The 24150-nt window shown below is 42.6% G+C and overlaps 2 protein-coding genes and 1 long non-coding RNA gene across 3 annotated transcripts; all 3 read left to right on the top strand.

Annotated features, from left to right (window-relative positions):
• The first annotated feature begins 3815 nt into the window (after positions 1-3815).
• Positions 3816-5392, top strand: LOC145432719 (uncharacterized). The gene is made up of 4 exons (XR_013912945.1): positions 3816-3906; positions 3970-4074; positions 4143-4366; positions 4454-5392. It is a non-coding gene; the product is annotated as an uncharacterized LOC145432719 (long non-coding RNA).
• Positions 5393-8829: 3437 nt separating this feature from the next.
• Positions 8830-14253, top strand: LOC145432715 (kin of IRRE-like protein 1). The gene is made up of 6 exons (XM_080309548.1): positions 8830-9696; positions 9970-10128; positions 11335-11499; positions 12036-12161; positions 13546-13705; positions 14223-14253. The coding sequence occupies exons 1-6, from the start codon at positions 9651-9653 to the stop codon at positions 14251-14253; spliced, it is 687 nt and encodes a 228-aa protein (XP_080165674.1). The 5' UTR covers positions 8830-9650.
• Positions 14254-21709: 7456 nt separating this feature from the next.
• On the top strand, positions 21710-22751 carry LOC145432718 (uncharacterized). The gene is made up of 2 exons (XM_080309549.1): positions 21710-21950; positions 22009-22751. The coding sequence occupies exons 1-2, from the start codon at positions 21743-21745 to the stop codon at positions 22611-22613; spliced, it is 813 nt and encodes a 270-aa protein (XP_080165675.1). The 5' UTR covers positions 21710-21742; the 3' UTR covers positions 22614-22751.
• The last annotated feature ends 1399 nt before the right edge of the window (positions 22752-24150 follow it).

Here is a 24150-nt window from a genome sequence, read left to right as displayed (position 1 = left end):
ATATTCTAATTACCATTATATATCGCCTGGGTCATTTCACAACAGATTTAGTCAATTGCACTCTGCTTCGCCAGCAATACTCTTGAACGCAACCCGTAAGAGTTCTAAATACCCTAGCCTAGAGTTACCATATTTTGGGAATCTGAAAAGATGACACTTTTTAAAATCTCCAGACTTATAATACAAGAGTAAAATCCGGCAATTTTGATAAATTTATCCCGAGTTTGCAGTTGATTGAGTAAAAAAAGGTCGACGTTCTATAGCTCGAATCCCGAAAGACCCGCCGGACTAACGGATACTGATTTCCTATATCTCTGTTGAATTTTCTCAAACATTTAACGTGGATGGATATCTAGACTAGTAGATAGTCTAGATATCTCTGACATTTAACCAAAATTTTCAAAAAAGAGGACATTTGGGCGTCCCCCGAGGACACTTTCAAAAGTCAACAAAAGGACGTATGGTAACCTTCGCTACCCTAGCTGGGTTACGGGCTCAGCCTTGGCTCGGAATGTTGATCGCCTAGCTAGGCTGTTGATGTGTCGCAGTTTTAGCCAGCAGATATGATTGGTGGCGTATCGTTCAAGGCTGCGTTTTACCAAAGTCACTTAACTATATAATTGTAATAAAGATGTATGTATTCAAAAGTAGAAAACAACGACAACTGACACAGCACGTGCACACTCCCCACAGCTCTCCATCTTCTGCCGAACACGACCGAAAACCGCGCCGCCATACGCTACTTTGTGCAATGGTTCACATGATGCACATCACAATACCACATTCCCCCCTGATCTAAAGATCATAATAAGCGTACAGTTACAATGGTGACCCAACGACAGCAACATAACCAAGCAAGCAAAAACAGAACCCCCCCAACTAAGGTAAAACAGACAATCATAAATCAACATAGTAGCCGGCCAACCATCTAGGCGGGGCCCTATCTCGAATAGAGCATTCACCTTCTTGATCGGCATCCAATGTTTGATTACTCTCGTCAGGAGGTTCAGGGTTGTAATACTCCCTGCCCTCCTCGTTGAAGACCATTTCTCTTTGACTGATGTCATCAGGCGGTTCAGGCTCATCCAGCAGTTCAAATTCGTCATACCTCCAGTCATCCTCCAAATTTTCCTCATCGAACACCAGTTCCACAGTTCTTGAAGGAACATTACTACTACCAGCAACCTTCCGTCGCTTCCCCACCATGTGCTTGACATCAGCAACATGCTCGTTTCTTCCACCCACTTCTACCGCAGTGTCTGCAACTATTTCCGTCACGGTTCCCTCTCTCCATGGGATGAAACGCCTCGCATTCCCCGATTTCCGAGAAATCCTCTCTCTATATGCTGCCACCTGCTGCAGCCAGGTCTTCGGGACCCTTGTCAAGTAGTCAGCAATGTTTTTGGCTGATGGAACCAAACGGATTGTCACTTTGAGACTGTTCTCTTCAATAAGCTGCGAGATTATTCCCAACCGACGTTTTGTGATCATCTCGCTTAGCCCACCCACTTTTGGTCTGTGGCTGTTTTCCAGTATCGACTTTACCCAATTGTACACACTAGCCGAGTCCGTAACCACTTCAATGTTCTTCATGTTCCACTTCAGCACCATGCTTAGACCTTTCACTACGGCTTCCAACTCCGCAACATTGATATGCATAAAATCATCCTGCTTCCGCATCCACGCCGCGTCTTCTACAACGGCACCATTTACTCTCACGCAGCATCCTACCGCCAGATTGCTCGCGTCACACCACACTTCCACCCGACCACCTGGAGACATTTGCCAACTCCCACTGACTGGATCTTGTCTCCGCACCTTGGCCATTATCTCTCCGGCCAGAGTCTTCACTTGTCCTGAAACAACTGCATCCCATTCAACTTCGTCGGTTAGTCTTTCCACGTAACTGCATGCCACTCTCAACCATCCAGCCACTGGGTAGTGTCCAATCAACTTCCCAAAGACTGAAAATAACTCTCTTTTGGTCAGGGTTTCTGCCACCACAGGCAGTTCTCCATCTCTCTTCCATTTCCGCACCTCGCCATCGTTCACCGTCCACTTCACCCCTTCAAACATAGCTTGGTAGTCGCAGTCAACTTTTTCCACTGGCTTACTTTCTGAAACCACCTTCGTCACAGCACATGTGTGAGTGCCCCATTCAACATTTCTACAACTCTATACTGTCCTTTAAAGGGGCACTGCGCCCAAAAAATGATGTGGTCTCAAATTGAAGGGCAAAATGAAAAATAAATTTTGGCCGCAGCCGTTTTCTTCAGAACGCCACCGTAATGGAGCTGCAATTTATTGAAATTTCCAGAAACGCACCCGGCTGCAGCTGTCGCGGCTCCGGGTAATTTCTTAACCCGTTACATGGCACGATGACTTCATCGTCGCACTTGCTCGACGCGATTAGGCACTAGGCAGTCACGGAGAGGACGAACTTTAGATAGTTGTCACTTGTCAGCCGATGTTATGAAGGAAATATGTCTTACACGCCAAGATGGTGTAGATACGGCGTTCCACTGACGATGTTTAGTCAGGAGATTTCTCTCTTAATTGGGCCTAGTGTATTCTATTTCTTGAGGGCAGGAATAGATCATGTCCTATTCTTATGTTGTCGTATGTATAAAACATTACCATCACCAATCAGTGTGCCCTCTGAACATTTCAAAATTCAGATTGGTCATAATTGGTTTCGCATTCAGGTTGGAGAATCATAAGATGAGGGTATCGTAAAATTATGGCTTGGGGATTAGTATGATTACAATATAATGAATACATGTGTTTTAGGGTCAGCCGCGGAATTGTGGGTTAAGGTTAGGTTTGCGTACCCTTGGATTTCGGTTAGGCATGATGAATTTTCCTACAGTACCCGAACCCTGCACCAGTTTTGAATGTCATGAATTTTGTCATGTTCATGGGGAACCCTGACTGGTGGTACTCGTGTTGTGGATAAGAAATTACTGTTATCCCGAAAAACGACTACAGCATAAAGTGCTTTTCAACCTGTGTGAGGGTTCGTACTTGTGCGAATGAAAAGAATTTCAACCAAATAGTCAATCAATGTTAAGTGTCAAAGAAAAACTGTATTTCCGGAGTTGAACTGGAAAGTTGACCTTTTTTTAGTCGACCGACCACGGAGTCTGAAAAATTAACCATTTTTTTCAGGCTTCTACTTATCCACTATTCTATTTCTGAAAACTTTGAATAAGTGTCCCCCTTTCCCGAGTCAAAAATATGATAACCCTACCTTGTAAGTGTTAGTGGGCGATGCCAGTGTTGATTTGAATGCAAAGTATTGGAATTTCGGCACACACATTCATATAGCGTTGACATAACAAGTCGATTTAGCGGAAAAGTGATATTGTTGCGAGTGAATATTGTTCATGGGTTTGCCCTTTGAGTTTCGAAAGAAATCACTGCACGACACCCCCAGAAAAAGCAACGAAGATCTGTGATTTTTCTACTGCAGTGATTTTAGTATTTGATTAATCAACAATATGATACGCTGAATGTGAAATAATGACGCTCTGTAACTACAGGAAGCTCTACAAATACAAAAGTGATAAGATTTTCATTTTCTTTTTGTGTAATAAATTCCAGCTGGCTGGTGCGAATTAAATTGTTTTTCAAAAAAAGTGCAAATGGAGCTCAAAAAGGTTGAAAAGCACTAGTCTACGCTATTGTCTTGCTCTACCCAGAGTCTTCGTAATAGTATATAGAACATACATTGCCATTTTTGCAAGCTGCAATGACATCGAGAAGTTGTGCCGTTTCATTGGACTCACCTGGGTTTTCTGCAAAATATATGGTTTATTCATTTATGGAGAAGACTGAGAAGATTGTCCACGTCCAATTTGTCTAAAAAAACAGAGTGCTCCAGCAGTGTTGCAATGGAAAAAGTTGGTATGGAGCGTGCCTTGGATGTTATTATTTGAATCTTTTTTTGCCTTACTAACCATTTCTCAGGACTGAAAAAAAAGTTGGTGTCTCTGGGTAAGAAGAAAGGTATGGAAGACTTGCTACTATGGACAAGAAGCATCACTAATCACTTGTGTTGGTGCTGTCAGCAGTGTAAGTCTACATATCAACTATGTCTGACATCACATATTAGGAACTTTTTATATAATATGCAATTTCAGGTGCTAAAAAGAAGATGGATATCTCTTCTGCATCACATCACCGGCGAACATGAGTGGACAGTTGACGGGGAGACATATTCCTGCAGCTATGGCACTTTGACTGGGGATAAGAGCCTAAGAACTAGATGGTTGCAATGTGGATCTCCTAGTTTCAAAGCATTGAAATCTTTGATAGAAAACAAAAGTTTGATCTGGGATTTGGAGCAGATGACTCTAACATACTGGTAATTTGTTTTTTATGACTCATCACATCTGCACACCAGTTATCGGAGCATGGTCAGATCACTAAATTTCACACCTTCCTTTTTTAGGATCATTGGAAGTTTATCACAACGTCATATTGAAATTTGCACCTAAACGTCTTCATTTTACTTGTGACACGATGCTTGCACGAACTAAACTGGATGTCATGGGCCAGAAGAAGTGTGCATCCAGTCAGCATTGAACCAGCCTCCCCTTGCGAGGAATTACTTTCAAAACGTCGTGCTAGAATGTGACTGAGATACAATACATCTTCGAGTTGTACGGCATGTGCAGTGCTGCGTAGCTTACTAGCTCAATTTCATTCTTCCTTTGCCTGACTGCCCCGTTGTAATACCCTGCCTATATAGTCCTCAGATGTTTCTTTTATTATTTATTAAAAATTGTGCTGAAATACCGAGTAAGCAAAGTAGTGATGTATCAGGCACAGCAGCCATTGGTGGAATATAGAATGCAAACAGCTCCAGTTCACTGTCTAATACAGTAACAGTAACTGAACAGATTTCGACTTGAGAGCCGCAGTGTTATCAATCACAGTTCGTTTTCTATCGGCCATTTGAAACCGACATACAGTCCATCATCACTCGGGTACTTTTGCTTTATAGCAGTCACAATGCAGGCTGGCAAGGGCATTCTGTTTTTGCTACCCAAAACGTCGCCATCATTAATCCATTCCAGTAGCCTATGTGTCGATAAGACACCAAGCGATATTGTCTGCAATTGGAAAATATCAAAGTACATTGCAGCAATGAGAAAAATGCTGAAAACGAATAGCAGCATTATATATGACGGATAGTATAATGCTCCCAATTTATAAAGTGTAGGCATTTATATAAAAGCATGCGAGAAAAGGTGAAGAATGCAGGAAATTGCCGTTTATATCCAGGACTATAGAGTCATGACAAGCTCCAGACACAAATCCTCCTGATTTAACACCGCACGTTGAGCGCCGCCTTGGTGTGCAAGACATGATTCCTTCATAACATCGACTGACAACTATTTAAAGTTCGTCCTCTGCATGACTGCCTAATCGCGTCGGGCAAGTGCGACGATGAAGTCATCGTGCCATGTAACGGGTTAAGAAATTACCCGGAGCCGCGACAGCTGCAGCCGGGTGCGTTTCTGGAAATTTCAATAAATTGCAGCTCCATTACGGTGGCGTTTTGAAGAAAACGGCTGCGGCCAAAATTTTTTTTTCGTTTTGCCCTTCAATTTGAGACCACATCATTTTTTGAGCGCAGTGCCCCTTTAAGTGTAAAACCCAATTGCTTACACAGGTCTTCACGAATGACTGACTGTTCACAACCAGTGTCAACAAGACCATTTGTCACAATGCCACAAATCTCCACAGGCACAAATGGTAGCACCTTTCTTCCCCCTAATGCGATGCGGAGGGGACGTCCGGTGCCAACGTCCCTCCTAGGTCTTTTCCCGCAGCCGGCAATCCTCTACATTGCCAGGCCATATGTCCCCATTGTCCACATGCAAAGCACTGCCGCTGGACACTGTCATAAAATCCTTGGGCTCGTACAGCACCAGTATTATTTCCATTCGGGCAGTCTCTGGCGATGTGACCCACATTATGACACCTGTAACAGGGGCCGTCCACTCTACGTCGAGCCCCAGCCGCACAGAACACACTTTCACCATCTCTTGTGGATAATAATATACGTGCCCTTTTTGCAATAGCGCTTAACTCCAATTTCTCCACCTCGGCGGCAGACTTAAGCTGTATCTTGACATCCGCATGCAGACCAGCAACGAATGCACACTTGATTATTGGCTCTGCCACAGCCCCGCTCAACCCAATCAACGTCCCCAGCCTCTTCAAATCAGACAAGAATACATCAACTGATTCCCCCGCTTGAAGTACCCTGTTACGGAACTGTTCATATGCCACATAGCAATCCACTCCAAAAGCTGCCAACATTTCTCTTTTAACCAGTTCGTAGTCTTTTCTGGTCTCCTCGGACAATTGTTTATACACCGCAAATGCCGGCCCTTCGAGCAATAACGGTAATGTAGTCACAAGAGACTCCTTCATCTTTTTCAGTTCGGCAACCAATTCCAATTTCTCTATCCATTCAGCAAAGTCGCCTGACGTCTCCCAATCCACATAATTCTTAACGATGTCCGTAACCTTTACGTTTGCCATCTTGGCCGCGACAGCTTGTAATAAAGATGTATGTATGCAAAAGTAGAAAACAACGACAACTGACACAGCACGTGCACACTCCCCCACAGCTCTCCCGCTTCTGCCGAACACGACCGAAGACCGCGCCGCCATACGCTACTTTGTGCAATGGTTCACATGATGCACATCACAATACCACAATAATCAACAACCGCAACATAACATGTGCGCGTGATGTAGTTGACAGTAGATACCAGGCTTTTACATAACCGCGCACGGCAATGCTACTGACAATCGTTATCTGGAACAGCAATCCGTGATTAGCACAGTCGCTAATGTGCACTGCTGCGCTTTCAGAGTTTGAGATTTCCAGTTATTCGACTACTTTGGGAAGTTTGCGCCTGTGATTATGCCATTATATCCTCTATAGTTCCATCATACTCGCAAGGTCACTGTACTTTTGTTTGTACTAAAGGTCACTAAAGGTTCAGGATAAAAGGTGTTCTCATTGTCGAAAGTTTTATTCCATCATTTGTGACATCATCTATACATATCATTCAGAAACTTACTTCGCATGAAAATGATGACGCAACCGTAACCACGTTGTAGAAATAGAGTGATGTATAGATTGTTGACAGATTATCGTGGTATGTGGAGGCTATTCGCAATCATCTGCATCCGATTTGGATCTATCAAAGTTGAAGAAAAGTCGGAAGAAAATTGCGCTTTGTTTATTATACATTTTGTTAGCGACTAGTGAGGTTGGTTTATATCAATGATATATATCATTGGTTTATATACATCACCGAAAGAAGTGAAGTATGTGAACTACTAAATTGTGATGTGTTGTGTAGCGTACAGTTTGTATATCACGTTCCATACACATTAGATGGGTAACAAGTGCTCTTAGGCGTGCCGTACTGAAAGGTTGTATTTTAGTTTATTTTTTAACATATCGGTAATATCAGGGCAGTCAGTGGCGTAGTGGTTTTACTAATTACTGGTTCGAGTCTCGGCTCTTGCTTCGTTTCTATCAGTCGGAGGCTTTTCTGGACTCCTTTTCGCCGCTACCACAGCGTGTCAAAATGTCCTTGGGAAGGGTGAGCGAGGCTCCGTTGACGGTTACATTATCCTGTACGTGGATTCGCGTAACAGGGTGACTGGAGAGTGAGAGTGGTATTGTGCGAGAATGGAAATCGTCCACGAAGTTTACGAAAATCAGGGCTACTTTCTTGGAGATTGAATTCAGGCCAATTCTATATCGTGGAGCCGTACAAATTATACTTGATGACACTAAGGAGGCTCATCCGTTGGAAAAGTTTGCCTTGTTCATCTCCGTGCCTCCTTTGTTGTGGAATTGTGGATCTGAATGAAGAGATAAAAATATAAATTACACCGAGAGGTCCGACCTTGTTTTGTAATCCAACGTAAGCATAAATGAACAATTGAAACGCGCTCCTTCTTATATATAGGGATACTTCGTGTAGTAGTAGTAATAATTAGTAGGGCAAGTTTTTGTTGCACTAAAATCGTGAGAAAGTAGCAATTAATTTCAACACATGTTGCAGTAAAAGTTGCATTTATAATTTTTATGGAACTATTACGGTATGGGTATGAGATACCCGAACGGTTCCGCTGAATAACTTAGTTCCTGCAGAGCTGTAAAATTTGTTGCTTCACCATTTAACTATAGATAACTAACCTACGGATATATGGGCAGCACGAGAGTCACGGTCGAGTGATGCGACAACGGCAGATTTGTTGTCGGTTCATAGCCTGAAACGGGAGCGTAATTGCTAATCCCATAGATGACGACCCGAGCGCTCAAATTAAATAAAGTTGATCTTATTCGAAAGCTACAGTCGCGCTGATTCTGATAATATACATTGAATTTTCATCAAAGCAATGGAACCACCCCGAAATAGCCTTCAAAATATGAAAATCGGCATTGTTCTAAAACAATTACAACGGCGCAGCACAATGGCCATAACAACGGTCCGTGCGTGGTTGCGATTGTTTAGAACAATGCCGATTTTCATATTTTGAAGGCTATTTCGGGGTGGTTCCATTGCCTTGATGAAAATTTAATGTATATTATCAGATTCAGCGCGACTGTAGCTTTCAAATAAGATCAACTTTATTTAATTTGAGCGCTCGGGTCGTCATCTATGGGATTAGCAATTACGCTCCCGTTTCATGCTATGAAGCGACAACAAATCTGCCGTTGTCGCATCACTCGACCGTGACTCTCGTGCTGCCCATCTATCCGTAGGTTAGTTATCTATAATTTAACGGTCTGTCGGAACTGCCAAGATTTACCTTTTTCCCAGTGAAAATGTAATTTTCGGTGGTCTCGCCTGAGCGTTCGTGAAATGGGAAACTATTTCAAATTTAAACGACAGAATTAATAAAGCGATCTATTTGCATGTTGATCGGGCACGGTCGGGCTTGGCTGGGGTAGTTGAACCTCTTGCTTACACGCCATTGTCTCGTAGGTAACATTGAGATGCATAGCTCTTTGTTATGCAAATCAAAGAGAAAAGAACCAAACTGGAAATAGTTTATGGCATGTTTTTATGTCACTCCTTTACATTTTTACGCAATATTTGATAAAAGTTGCATTAAAAATTGGCATAAAAAATAGAAAGAAGTTGCACTATAAAATCCCTCCAAACAGCTTAAAACATCATAGTACATAAATTCTGAGAATCTAGGAAGCTGTAAAAAAGTTGCAAAAGTTGCAAAAACTTGCCCTAATAGTTAGGCATTATATTTGAAGAATTGTCACCCAGAGCCTTTCCGTAGTTGACGAACCTTGTGTGCAGTGTTCCCTCTAAGCTGCGCGAATGCGCAGTGTTGACACGGACTCTGCGCACAGAAAATCTAAGTTGCGCACAAAATATCCGAAGTGATGACCTTTTATTTAGTCGTTACGCGATGTCCAATGGTCTGCGCAGTGAGTTGGTGAGTGTGCGCGGACTCGTCAAAAATTAGAGGATACATTGCTTGTGTGCAATAGTTTTCATCGACTTATCGAATTGTCCGCGTTTGTTTGCGATCGACTGGGATCGAAGCAGGTTTTACCCATAGATGAGTAGGTCTATTAGCCGAAAATGGAAATGCTTACAGCTTTATTCGTCACAAGTCTGCTTTTACCTGGTAAGATATATAATATATTGCAATTTTTGTGGCGCAAATTACACATTATGTGACCAATTGCCATATTGGATCGTAACCTGGTAAGCTTTTATTATTTGTTCACTTGAATGTTCTTCGTAATGAGTTGACGCACATATTTTCTGGATGGCACGTATAGATTTATATACCGAGACTTGTGAAATTATGCGATCTGATTAGCCTCAAACAATAATTCGTATTATGTACCCACACTGTCGCTTCACTTGTTCAGACACATCGTTTTGCCGTTTCCAGGTGGTGGATCAGAATGCACGTTCTGTAGAATCACATCATATCCCGAAGATATAACGGTAATGGCCGGAGAACCAGCCAGATTCAATTGCACGATAGCCATTAACCTTGACCTTCACGCGGATTGGTATTGCGGCGGATTCATCGTGGGCCCCTGGCCTGGTAAGATTGGTGAACTGCCTTGTGTCATTTGAAAAATCAACACATCATTTACAGAATAGAGTCCAACCGTATTCCCAATTATGAGAGTACAGCATGTCAGCATCCAGTCGCGTGTTAGGTAGGGATGGTACGAACCTCTGAAAGGTTCAGGTTCGTGTGAACGCGATTCTTTTTGAAAGGTTCTGTCTGAACACGAACGTGAACCTCATGACGTCACGTGGCGTCATATTGCTAATTCCAACCCTACATTCCAGTGAGGTGATAGCCTATATTAATGTATACGATACCTATAGCGACGACTCGGGCCACTATGCTGAAATACATATTGACGTTTTAAACGTCGGCAAATGTATTAACTGGGGTAATCAATTGATATAATAAGCCCATAAAATCAACATGTTCTGTCGCTTTGCCTACAATTTGGACAAGGACTTGCAAGCGAACATAAGCTCACGCGGTAACGGTCTATGCCAGACCGGACAATGTATTTGCCGTCTGAGTATAGCGACGTTGATGTTGAGCAGAGAGTAAAACGGCGGGTTTCTATACTCTCTCCCGATATTACCGCATTAGCAAGTTACACAGCAGTTGCCAACTCCTCAATCGCACGGATTTTGTTTTTATAATACAATAACCATATGAAGTCAAGATTGACCCCGTACACCTACTTTTTTCGTACATCAGACAACGATATCAATTCCATCGATTGATTTAAAAAGCATCATTCGCTGACTACATGTAGTGTATTTCGCTCTTGATGCTGTGTCATTGCGGGTCAAGCTCACAGCAGAGAGTCACTAAATATTCACAAACGGAAAGCTGGATATTTCGAGCAAACTTTTGTAACAGAGCAAGTAAAATTTTTGAGAATGTGAAGGTGCAAGCTCGTTTATTGTCGGTTTTTTTATGCTGCCAGGGCCATGCATAGAGTGGCCCGCAGTTGAAATGCAATAAATTTCAATCAAAGACGTTATAATGAAGTGAAAATTGTAATATATGAAAAAGGTTCACAGTGCAGAACCTGAAAAAGGTTCACAGTGCAGAACCTTCCAAGGTTCGTTGGTGAACGTGAACCTCTAAATATCTGAGGTTCACACACAGAACGCGAACGTGAACCTCACGTTCACACCATCCCTAGTGTTAGGCGGTACTTGCCTGCGCATGCGCACTCTATTTCGCTGAGTTCATTTCATTTTACGATTACAGAGTACAAGATGGGATACGAGTACCCTGCAGATGCAGATATATCGCTTGGCACCTATGACCTGGTCGTACCGAAGGTGTCTTGGCAAGATCACCACAACATGCAGTGCAGATGCCAGATAAGAGAACTGCGAAAAGCGTCCGACTTTGCCAAGCTCACAGTCATAGGTCTGGCGAGTCCTACTATAAGCTAAAGTTGCATAAAATGTGTGTCGGGTGTGGATATTTATTGATTCGTACTGTATTTGCATATTTTCCTGTTTAGGCGCGTATAGTGTGGCTAAAAAGGTGAAGGCGTTTATCGCTTTAAAAACTTATTGCTAATCACACAGAGTGCAGTAATCTCATTATCCGCAACTGGTCCAGTTATTTATAAAATCTGCGGTTAGGCGTATGCGGTTTCTATTGCGTCTGGCCAATTATATTATGGCACCTGGCACAGAAATACAACGTGCGAACCTTACAATCATAGTGATCTTTGCAGGCGTCATAACTACTAGCTAGCTACTATCAAGCAGATTTATTGGTCCGGTAAATCATCTGATAAGACCGACATATATTCACATAAACTTCATGGTCAAAAGGTCATATATAATGTGTACGTGAAATATCGAATGGTCGTAATGGACCGTAAATGTTGCATTGATATGGTTTAACTGCAAAGCACGCTAAAACTTATTCTTGCCAATTTCTCCATTTCACAGTACCTCCCGCTATTGAGAAGGCCCCGAACCATGGACTGAGTAAATACGATTGGTCAGAAAAGGAGGCGGAGATACTATGCTTCACTAATTACGCCACGCCTGGTTTTCAAATAGAATGGACTCTAGGTAAGCACATTATCTATACCAGTGGTAATCGTACATCGTACATCCCGATCAGCTGTTCACTTTATGCCATAGTCTCTGACAAAGTTCTTTTGTCAAAGAAATCGATTACTACTGATTTCTTTTTAAATATAATCGATTGAGATTACGATTACATGTTGCAATCGTAGTAATCGATTACGATTACTAATCACGATTACCCCATGCCTGGCTTCGACTGAAAATTTCCGGATCGGGATGGTGTGGAGAATATGACGTCACAGATAGCTCAATATTCATTATTTGTAGAGTCATTAATCGTTTTGGTCACGAAGATGCACACTACAATTTCGAAAGTTAGTGTCCTCCGATCCAGACTTGAACAATTAGATAATTCTAGTTGTCTAATTTCACTAAATTAGAGCGAAATACCTGTAATCTAATTCCAATCTAATTTGTGAAATGTTTCCATGCTCTAATTCTAATTCTAATCTAATTTGTGAAATGTTCTTATGCCCTAATTATAATTCTAATCTAATTTGTGAAATGTCCGTATTCTATAATTCTAATTCTAGTTCTAATCTAATTATTGTTTTCCTGAAAATACCTCTTTGTCCGAGGCATATTGCACTATTGCAGTGAGTTTAAAAGAATAGCCGTCGCCATCGCCTTACTTACACCGTGCAGTCATAGTAGATATTATGACGAATAATAGCCTGCCAGAGTAGCTTGTAGTCTGCTGCGAACAACATTCTAGTTTTTAAAACTTTACGTTAGTACATCGCCACTCTTACTAACATGGGCGATGCCCACGGTTACCATAAAAGAAGTAATATTTTAATAAAGTATAGTAAAAATCGAGCCAAGCTTGGCGTACAGCAGTTGACCATTCTCATGGTTTTGGGAATGCACTGTTGTTGTTGTTTATTAAACAAAAATATGTGTCGCTTATCGCCTCACGGCCTTTTGCACCACGCACTGTGATTTGATATGAACTGTATTTGCTGTATTCGTTTCCCATTCACAATTTCATTCAATATCCAAGTTTTTGCGAACTAAGTAGCTCTATATAATTCTAATTTTAATCTAATTTGGAAAAAGCTTGGTAGCTCTAATTCTAATTCTAGTCTAATTTGAAAAAAGCTGCGTAGCTCTAATTCTAATTCTGATCTAATTTGGAAAAACTGAAAATTTTCTAGTTGTCCAAGTCTGCGTCCGATCTACTGCTAAAAGCATGATTGCCCCGAACAAACCTACTTTTTAACATGTCCAGTAAATTGCTGCTTCCACTGGTATAATTGAGCAGAAATTTACCGCGTTAAACCTACTTGAGTAGCAGCACTAACCACTTCGACCACCTCCGCACGAGACGCCACTCACCCGTTTACGATACGTGCTTCGTATTTAGACGGACAAGCGATAAATAATGTCTCCGAAACAAGAAATGTGAAGCGCGAACGGGGCGCCCATCTGATTCAACTTACCTCCACCATCGTCCTGCCGTTGGAAAAACGCTGGCAGCAGGACTCCGTATTACATGCAGACAACGCAACGGGAAAGGGCTCCGCGTATGTATCTCATATGTATACGCAGTATAGCATACGCGACATGCCTGTCAGTAGTTAGGTAAATGTGCACGACGTGCCAAAACACGATTTAACTTAAACAAACAAGAATTATGAGTATAAAAGATAGTGAAAGAATTAGCTCATTCTCAATTCTGCAGCAATACTCGAGGGGATTTCCCTTCTGACTGTGCGGCAATTAAAAAAGGGGGGATTGACTGAGAGAAAACGAACAAAGAATCTGGATTGACCTTTGTACTCAGACTGGAGTCATTCTACTTGTACTTTTCCACTCCTGATTCTACCTCGCCAGACCTCTGGACACGAGACTTGTGTATTATTTATTATATTTTCCCTCGTATTTGATAGTATTTATTACATTTTCCCACGAACATCAATGGATTGTCTTTTAATTTCATTGGTATACACTTACTAATAATTTTTATATCTCCCCGTGAACAACAACAGTATAGTATTTGTTCCTTCGGGTCCGAGTGTGAGATCCCGGCTCGTGTTTTAGGTGGATTGTCAACGCGCGTCCGACCAGATGATACGCCAAAGTGGAGTATCGATTACTTACGTTTGTCTGTGCAGAGTGACGCCTACGGGCTGTGTCATACTGGAATCGTACTCTACTTTGTTATTGATCGAAGATGTAACGGGAGAAATGATCTGTTATGGCTATAAATATACGTGTCAACTCGAGTTCTCGAGGACAGGAAAGAATATCCATGTAAATAAAACCCGCTATTGTTACGGGTCACAGAGCACGGATCACGTGTCGACAATCGATCGAAGCCCGTCAACTGGTATTTTGAAAGCTTCCGGTATGGTGTATTATTGTGTATGTATTGTTGCGGTATTAGAATTGTGGTTACGGCTCGTTGGCGGTGCGAGGATCAGGTTTATAGTATACTATAACTACTTAGCTCGGGTATTATACGACGCGCTGCTATCGTTGCTTTGCCCAAGACCTAATTCACGATAATCAATCACGCTTTCGAAAATGACATGCGGCCGCGTAGACTGCATAGCGCCTTTTGTCTATGGCCATCCCTGCTGTGCCGAGGAACGATAATCTCGCTTTCGAAAACAGTCATGCCGCCTCGTAGACATGCACAGCGCCTTTGTCCTGTAACAACCCCGCTGGGTCGAGGAGCTATTTTCTTTGTTCGAAAACGTTGGACATTGGTCTCTGCCGTCGCTTGGTCACTATACTGGAAGCGAGAGTTGAGTATTGATTAACTATCACGCCGATTTTACCCCGGTTAATGTACTGCGGTACTGTCTCGCTCTGTTTTAATTATCACGGCGTATAGTGCTCTCACAAACACGCCGTTTTACAATCTGATAACCTCTTTCCACGCCGCTCGTGTGAGATTACTGAGTCGAGACGATAGCTAGTAGTATGATATTGAAAGATGATGTATTCTGGCAGGTTAGAAAGTTTACCAATCCTAATCTCTGATAGTGTCAACAAAATAATCACATGTTTCTTTTATTTCATACATGAAACAGTTCACTCTTTGCAAATACGAGAATAGTCTTGTAAGAATAGCTCACGTTTGCCAGATCGGACTTGTACACGGAGATGAGTGACATCATAGTATTTGTCAGCAGTGAATAACGGTACAACACCCCAATTTTTCAGATCGACAGAAATGTCACCATTCACTAGTGCATATGAATGTAGCTGTCTCTCCGAGGATGTGCCAATGGATTCAGAATCCATGGCAATACAGAGACCTCTGTAATTAACAATCTTGTCATCGTACAAGCCTTTTTGGATATCTTCTGCGGACACGTACCGGAATTCAACCATCTCTGGACAGGGTAAGCGTGCTTTGCTCTTCGTAACAGTAGAATTGCGACCAATGATTAATGACGGGGCATCAGTTCTTGCGTCAGCAGTGATCTTGATGTTACAGAAAGTCATAGTATGACCTTGTCTGTATGCAGTTTCGATGCAGTCCAGTAATTTGTCATTGAATATCACCCCTGGTAGAGATTTTTTACCATCTGTGATCAAGACTTTCATATAAGTCATCTTGGGTCCATGTCGTCTGGTCGACGCCAGTTGTACACGTCCATCGAAGCTGACTTGCGTGCCATAGAGACTGGTAGCATTGTCAAAATTTGGGATACGAGACGGGGCAGCTCGTTTCAAGTCAATATCTAGCTTGCGCTTCGTTGCAGTATTTTCGTACGGGTTGTATTTACATGCCATGGTGTAATTATGCCTGTAAGTATGTCACTAGGGAAAAAGAGCCTTGTATTTATATTCAAATGATCGGGGGAAAAAGGCCGAGTAGAGTGTCATAAAATTTCTTGCCGAGTTTTGCCGGCTCTGTTTACCTGTTTTAGGTACCTTCTTCCAATTGTCATGTGGCTCACAGTGTCTATAAGTAAGTGTAAATTGGGTATGCGAGATGGCACGAGACAAAAAAAAAGAGGCTTGTATGTATATTCAAGTGGTTGGGGGAAAAGGCGAGTGGAGGGTCATAAAATTCCTTCCCGCATTTTGCTGGCTCTGTTAAACTGTGTTGAGTCCCTTCTTCTGCTTGTCATGTGGCTACAGTGTCTATAAGTAAGTGTAAATTGAGCTTACCATCACAAATCTTTGCTCATAGCTATGGCTGATAACGGGATACCAGAATTGATGGAAGGTGGTTATCCGGTAGACCTGCTCGATGCGATTAGCCCTGCAAATGATATTCCAGAAAATGTAGAAAATCCACCCCAACCTCCTGCATTCCCATCCAGACGTAGACCTGGGGGTGAGAGGTTTGGTAAATACAGTAGACGAATGATGGAGCACCTCAAGGCGACCATTGTTGAGGCTATTTCAATCGCCCCATCTGAGGCGATGTTCACTATTCTGGGGGAAGTGGATGATATACTTTCGAGATCTAGTTTTCCATCCCATGAAACATTCACTCAAGATTATAACCGGATAGAACAAGAAATTTCGCAAATACTATCCCAGTCGAACGGACAGGATTTGCGTATGCAATTACCCTTGGAACGCATCATGCGTGCAAAAGTTGCCTTTCTCAAAGAGATGTCAGCTGCCAGAGCCACCATGAAATTTTATACGAATGTGTAACTGTTTTTGGTGTGCTATCATGTTTTTATCGCATGCTTATGTTGTAATATCATATGTATTTATGTGTGTTTTGTCCTACCTGTTATTGATTCTGTGTTTTTTGTTTGCAGAATGTCTAGGCGACGAAACCTTGCTAGAATTGTGTCTGATTTTGCACAACCAAGCAGCTTGGGTATACCTGAAAATCTGATCGAGATCGTGGAAGAAAACTGGCACTCCATTCGCAGCTCAACACTTGCACCGCACAGTATACGCAGCCTACACAATTTCCGTATACTCGGCCGCAACCCAAGTGACGTCATCAATGATCTACAGGACATCTTCGTCTCACAGCAGTATGGTTTTAGAATCAATTACGCCTTTGCCCACATACTTGATAATGTTGAGACAAGCGAATTGAGATACTATCATGCGTCCGAGAACGCTGGTGTTATGTTGGATACACCTAAAATGATTTCCAATCGCAGTGACTTTGACCAATTTGTAGACGATATAGACTTGGCCGCTGGCTTTGAGAGTGCTCGCTTTCAAAGAGACGATACTAAATTTATTGTCTTGGCAGTCACAAACGTGACCTTTTACGTGTACAAATCAGACTTCAGATTAATTGGGTGTAGTGCATTCAACATGCCAGAGTCTATTGTGAATTCACATGTTATTTTGGCTTTAATGAAAAATCGACATGGTGTACCATATGATGATAACTATTGTATTTTCCGTTGTGTCGCTGTTATGCTTTGTGGTGGTAATTATCGTGGTGATGACTTGCAGTCTAAAACGCTCTCTTTGGTGGCACAATATTCTGCCTTATATGGGGACCCCGAATCTGGGGTGTGTATGAACGACCTAGATAAAGTCGAGTCATGTCTTAAAGTATCCATCTGTGTCTATACATTGAAAGAAGGAGTCGGTTATATACTACGACATGGTGCTCGGGAGGGATTGAAAATTCACGTTCATTTAGAGGGGGGAAGACATTCATGTTATATTAAAAATTTGAACTCATATTGCAAGAATTATAGCTGTGAGACCTGTCATCGCCTGTTCAGTTCAAAATACTTTCTCCAACGGCATAATTGTTTTAGAGGCATTCCTAACCACTATCGCGGGGGTGTGTTCAAACCTGAGCCTACTATATTTGAGGCGTTGGACGAGTTGGGGATAATTGTGCCCAAACCATCTCGTTTCTACCCATATAACTTGGTTTTTGACTATGAAAGTATATTACAAAAAGGCTCGACTCCAAACGATACTGCTAATGTGCACTATGTAGATCATCATATCCCGGCCGCGGTGGCCTTCGCATGTAATTATCCGGGGTACGAGACTCCAGAAGTACTGATTAGTGATGGCGACCCTGGGGCGCTGGTTGCTAGAATGATGTCTCGGTTTGAATTGATCCAAAGTGAGTGTTTCGAGGCATTATGCCAACAATTTCATGATGTGTTGGAGCGATTAGATTGTATTGCTGAAGAAATGCATACCGCTGAGCCGGATGTCAAGGTTATGAGCCCAGCAACCTTATTGAAACATCGTTTTTTGAATTATTTGAGTCAATTACCTGTATTCTCTTTCAATGGGTCTCGTTATGATATACCTTTGATTATCCCATATCTGGTGGAGTACTTATCAGACCCTATCAGTATTGTTAAGAGAGGTACGTCGTATATGTCCTTGTCAACTGGTCGGTTTCGATTTTTGGATGTGACCTTGTATCTTGGCGCCGGCACAAGTTATGACGCATACATACGTTGTCATAACTGCGCTTCAACGAAGGCCTTTTTTCCGTATAACTATTTCACTGATTTATCGGTATTGGATGAAAAATCTCTCCCAGACCACATACATTTTTATAACAAACTGAAACGGTCTAATATAACTGATGAGCAATATCTTTGGTGTCAATCAAAGTGGGCGGAACATAAAATGACTACTTTTCGTGACTATCTATCTTTCTATGTCAGTTTAGATGTCGGACCGTTACTGGAGGCCCTCACAAAGCACAAGCAACTCTTTGCTCGTTACTCAATTGACATGGCTAAACATGGTATATCATTGCCCTCTCTGGCATCACGGTTTATGTTTAATAGCATACCACCTGTATTTACCTTGTTGAATCAAAAGTATAGCCATATACACACCTTGATACGGGAAAATCTACGTGGCGGGCTTTCTGTTGTTTCATTGCGATATGCAGAGGCTAAAGTCACAAAAATCAAACCCCAAATCTATGGTGATAGCGCTCTACCTGTAGAACAGGTGCTAGGTCTGGATGCGAACTGTCTCTATTTGGATACTCTCCGTTCACGATTACCGGGGGGCTATCCTTGTCTGTGGTCACCTAATGAAGATTTTACTCTATTCTCCAGGACAAAAACGGCACCGCTCTATGGAAAAATGGCTCACCAATGGCTAAGCTACATTGCACACTGTCGGGGGGGTCAAAATCCAACATCAATTCAATGGTCCTGAGCATCGTATCGGCCTGCTCCAGATTTGTATTGATGGGTATTATAGGACTCCACAAGGACCTGTTGCACTTGAGCTGTTTGGATGTTTTCACCATGGTCACGGCTGCGAGTTGGGAGCCAGCCCGGATCGCCAAGCCCGCTGGGCCGCGACGCAGCGTAAAATCCAGTATATTCAAAAAGTGGGGTATAAATTGGAGTACATCACAGAATGTCAATGGGTGCCAACGAAGTGATATAGCTGCCTTTATTCAAACTCTCGAATCCAGTAAAATGGTGAAATGTCGGGTCCTTTCAAGTTCGAAACTCTTAGAGTTGGTGTCAAAAGATCAATTTTTTGGGGCCGTTGAGGTCGATATTCATGTGCCTAGTCACCTCAAGGAGCATTTTAGTGAGTTCTGTCCCCTGTTCAAACATGCTTACGTAAGTCGTGATGATATAGGTCCATACATGAAAGCATTTGCTAAACAACATGGTTTTTTGAAACGGCCACGGAAATTCTTGATCGCTACTCTGCAGGCCACAAAAACATTGTTAATAACACCACTATTGAAGTGGTACCTCGAGAATGGGTTAATCGTTACTAAGGTATTTCAAGCTATCGAGTTTGAACCCATTGAATGTTTCAATTCTCTTGTAGATACGATAACCGAGGCTAGAAGACGGGCTGACGATGACCCGTCTCAGAAGCCACTGGGGCAGTTCTATAAAGACATTGCAAATTCCTGTATAGGTAAAACTATCTCGAATTGTACAAAATATTCTGATGTCAAGATTGTTAACCGTCAAAAAGCTATGGTCTTGGTAAATGACTCCAGATTTAAATCAATGATTGAGTTGTCACCAGATATTTTTGAGGTGTCCATGAAATTGAGAAAACATGTTTGGAGCCAACCTAACCACATTGGGTACTTTGTCTATGGTTATGCGAAATTGGCCTTATTACGGTTCCATTCGTATATGTCCACCTACCTCCTGCCACGGTCCATTGAACTATTATACTCGGACACTGATTCCTGGTACGGCGCTATCTCCTCTGACAACCTGCTAAAAGTTGTACGACCCGAAAAACAAGCAGAATTTCTTGAGAATTTTCACAAATATTTCCCAGCAATCGCCTGTGACGAGCACCGTAATGAATTTTTAGCCAATCCTCTCTCGTTCAATGATAAACGTGCCTGTTGTAAAGCTCGTAATCGATATGATCAACGGACCAGTGGTCTTTTCAAAATTGAGGCACAATCGAATATTTTCGTTGGTCTGTCCGCAAAGACTTATTATTGCAATGAGGATAAGTACTCATGTAAAGGGCTCTCAAAAGTAAACAAACTGACTGCTGACATCTACCGGAAAGTTTTGTTTGAGAAAAAACCACATGGTGATGTTAATTCTGGATTTGTGCGGAAAAATGCTTCTATTTTTACCTATGAGCAATTTCGATCGGCCCTGTCTCACTTCTACTGTAAACGAATAGTCGAATCAGACGGTATTCATACGAGACCCTTGGAACTATGATTTTTTCGAATGTGCACTTTCCGTATTCTGTGCTTTTTTAAACCTGTTTTCGCATTATGCTCTCATGTTGACTCAAATTATTCTATGCATCTTGAACCTTTCCCAATAGTGCTCGTTTTCTCGTGTTGTTTACAGACGATAGCATTAACACCGCAATAGCTTACAGCAGGTGGGGAAAAGCGTATTGTGTTTCATGATTGTATAATACAATGAGTTTTTTCTTTTCAGATTTTATCATCATATAGAAGGAATCGTATAGAAGGAATCATGGTGAGTTGAAACTGTTATGATTTATCATAAATTGAAATCATAATTGTCCCAATTCTCAGATGGATCAATACATTGATCATGTAGAATTCTTCCCACTGCGGGAGTACATGTCTGGGTACGATCATTTACCCCCATGTGAGCAGAAAGAAAAATTTGAGATTGGCGTTCTGTTCGGCTTGATCATACGACACGAGTGCGGTGCAGACCGGGTGGAGCTTTTGGCTGAGGTCTTGAAGATAGAGGCTTTGAACATGGACGTGAGAAGACTCAGAAACATTTTGGAGGAGATTGGGGATGTGTAAATATGCTCTTAGCTCTCTGTCGTTGCTAAGGCACGTTTATTCATAGACACAAGAATCTGCTGGCGTCCTCCTCGACCGTCTCAGCTACAAGACCTGTCGAGTCGCATGGAATTCCTAAAAACAGGTGGGGTTGTATATTATGACACAAGTATGGAGTCTTACTATTATTTTATTTTATAGTGTTTCGGCGGCACGTCAAAGACATGTTAAAACGAAGACACTATTTTGCTGGCATACATTGCTTATCTTTCGGTGCTCACTGTGAAATTTTGTTCCATATTGAACGCTTTTTCTATCATCAACGCCTGTCGCTTGCGACTAGTTTTTCGAAGGCGGCGTTTCAGTTTGTAATACGTGTGTTATTCTTGTTTTTTCCCAGATGACTCATAACTCAGCTAGCGATTTCATTAGTCATGTTTGTGGCCAGCTTTCACTCGATAGACTTCACCGCGACACCCAAGCCAACTGGCATCGTGTCTCTGTGCTGAAAGATATTCTGCTGGAAGACAATCTGACCGATCAGCAAACTACTCACTTCAAGAAAGAGTTACAGGATCGTCTACACATTGCCACCACCTTGAGACCAGGTAACAAAGCAGTAATAGTCATTACCCGACACATGTGTAACTATCTTTTGTCTTCTAGAATGGATGAGCTTTCGAAACGATCTGTTGCGGTGTGTGACGGAGCTGCAGTTTCTACCTGTGTTCACGTATGAAGGCGATGGTGTGACGAGCCGACTGCTGACTGATGCCCGTATCTTGAATCGTCGTCAAGTTGGCTTCACAGACCCAACCGATCGTGCCGCCTGCAGCGTACAGAGCCGTGATCAGCGCTTGACTCACGAAAGAAACGACATTAACCGATACCGCTTCATGAACCAGGGTTATCTCCGAACGGGAGAAGATCGTCGCGCCCCTAAATCCGTTGACACATCACCTACCGTGGTTGACGCCCCGTTTGTCGTTGCGATGCCACAGCGTGCCAGAGACATACATCAGTCGCCAGTGATACCAAGACCGAATCTGACTACCCCGTTTGTCGTGGCGACACCACAGCGTGCCAGAGACATACATCAGTCGCCAGTGCTACCAAGACCGAATCTGACTAAAATCATAACAAAAAAGTCACCCGGCCGGATATCACCTTACCCTCCCCCGCGTAGACCTCGAGCCTTGGCCAGGACACCACTGAGCCCTGATGATGCCTCGTCTTCTCGTGTCGATTATGACACCTCGCTTCTGGTGTAAAAAGACGGTCTCGTGGACATTGTAAGATTCGCTGTGTGGACGGTTTGCGTGACGCTCTGAATCGCCATATTTTTTCGTGTACCTGTCCTTGTTATATATAGAAGTGTGTTTGTGAATACATGTCTCGTCGTGTCAAAACAGCCTTGGTGATGGATTTCTCGACAGGGAGGGCGTGTCTTTTGGCAGGACCGTCGTTTTCGGGGAAGAGTACTTTTATATTTAAAGTCATAAAAAATATCGATCAGCTTTCAAAGGGGCGAATTAAAAGAATTATCTATTGCTATACGGCTTACCAAGACTCCTTTAACGAGCTGCAAGGTGTTGAGTTTTACTCGGATCTCTCCATTTTGGATGAGTTGGCGACAAGCCGCCCCTGTCCTACTCTATTAATTATTGACGATAAAATGGAATTTTCGGACAGGGTGACCCCCTTTTTTACAGTCTACGCGAATCATAAATCGGTGACCACAATATTCGCGGTCCAAAGTTTATATTTCCAGTCCAAAAGATCGAGGGACCTCAGTCTCAGCACCCAGTATTTGATTATCATGCGTAATCCTAGAGATCGATCTCAGATTCGAGTTCTTGGCAAGCAAATGTACCCCGGTAACTCAAAATTTCTAGTTGACGCGTACGCCGACGCGACAAAGAACGCTCACGGGTACCTTTTTATAGATTTGACGCAAGCCACACCCGATTCTAGTCGTGTTAAAACAGGGGTGTTTCCTGGGGATGAACTCGTGTTGTACACGCCACTATAAATAGCGAAAGTGCCGGGACTTTGACACTATATTCATAATGGCTAGGACCAAATCGCTGCCGAAACGTCACTGTTATATTAAGAAGCACGGCGAGACTTTGAAATTTCTGTCCAAGGCGTCGCCCGCGGTAAGGAAGGATATATTATTGGGGAGCTCTCCCGGTTTGGTGAAGGCATTTTGTGAAGTCTGTGTGAATGTTTTGAACGGCAATCTGCGACTGTCAAAACGCCATATACAAAATTTACACCCGCATAAAGACAAAATTCGAAAGCTGACAAGTAAAAAGTTGAGCTTGAAGAACAAGAGACGTGTATTACACGCCAACACCCAACGAGGAGGTTTTATTAGCGGTATCTTATCAATCCTCCCTTTGGCGGCATCGTTGCTGAAATCTGTTTTTGGCAAAAAATGAGTTTCAAAAAAGTGGTTATATCGCCTAACCCTCTAGCCCCCTCTAACGCGACTGATTTGAACTCCGAGTTGGACCGATCGATCAGCGCGATTTTGACCTATGGGACGTTTCGGCTGACAAGAAATTGTCCTTGTATAACTCTGCCATCTCAAAGTATAAAAGTCAACGGGGTCAGATCGACAAGCCTCTTCAGCTGAAGATGACCGACACCTCCAACGGGTTCACGAGCGATCAGATAGCCACTCTCCGTGAATTACTGCACGAAGTGAAGCCGGGTCGGGTCACTCTCGAAAGTAACACCGAAAGCCCCGTCGTCTCCAAGTACCCCCACCACAAGCAAGATAGCCAAAAGATCACCGCCACA

Source organism: Botryllus schlosseri, unplaced genomic scaffold (genome assembly GCF_051294905.1).
Source record: "Botryllus schlosseri isolate E-star unplaced genomic scaffold, Bs_hap1 Bs104a, whole genome shotgun sequence".
In the NCBI taxonomy this organism is placed as follows: Eukaryota; Metazoa; Chordata; class Ascidiacea; order Stolidobranchia; family Styelidae; genus Botryllus; species Botryllus schlosseri.
The sequence above is the reverse complement of the archived record's forward strand: the minus strand, read 5'-3'. Positions and strand labels throughout refer to the sequence as shown.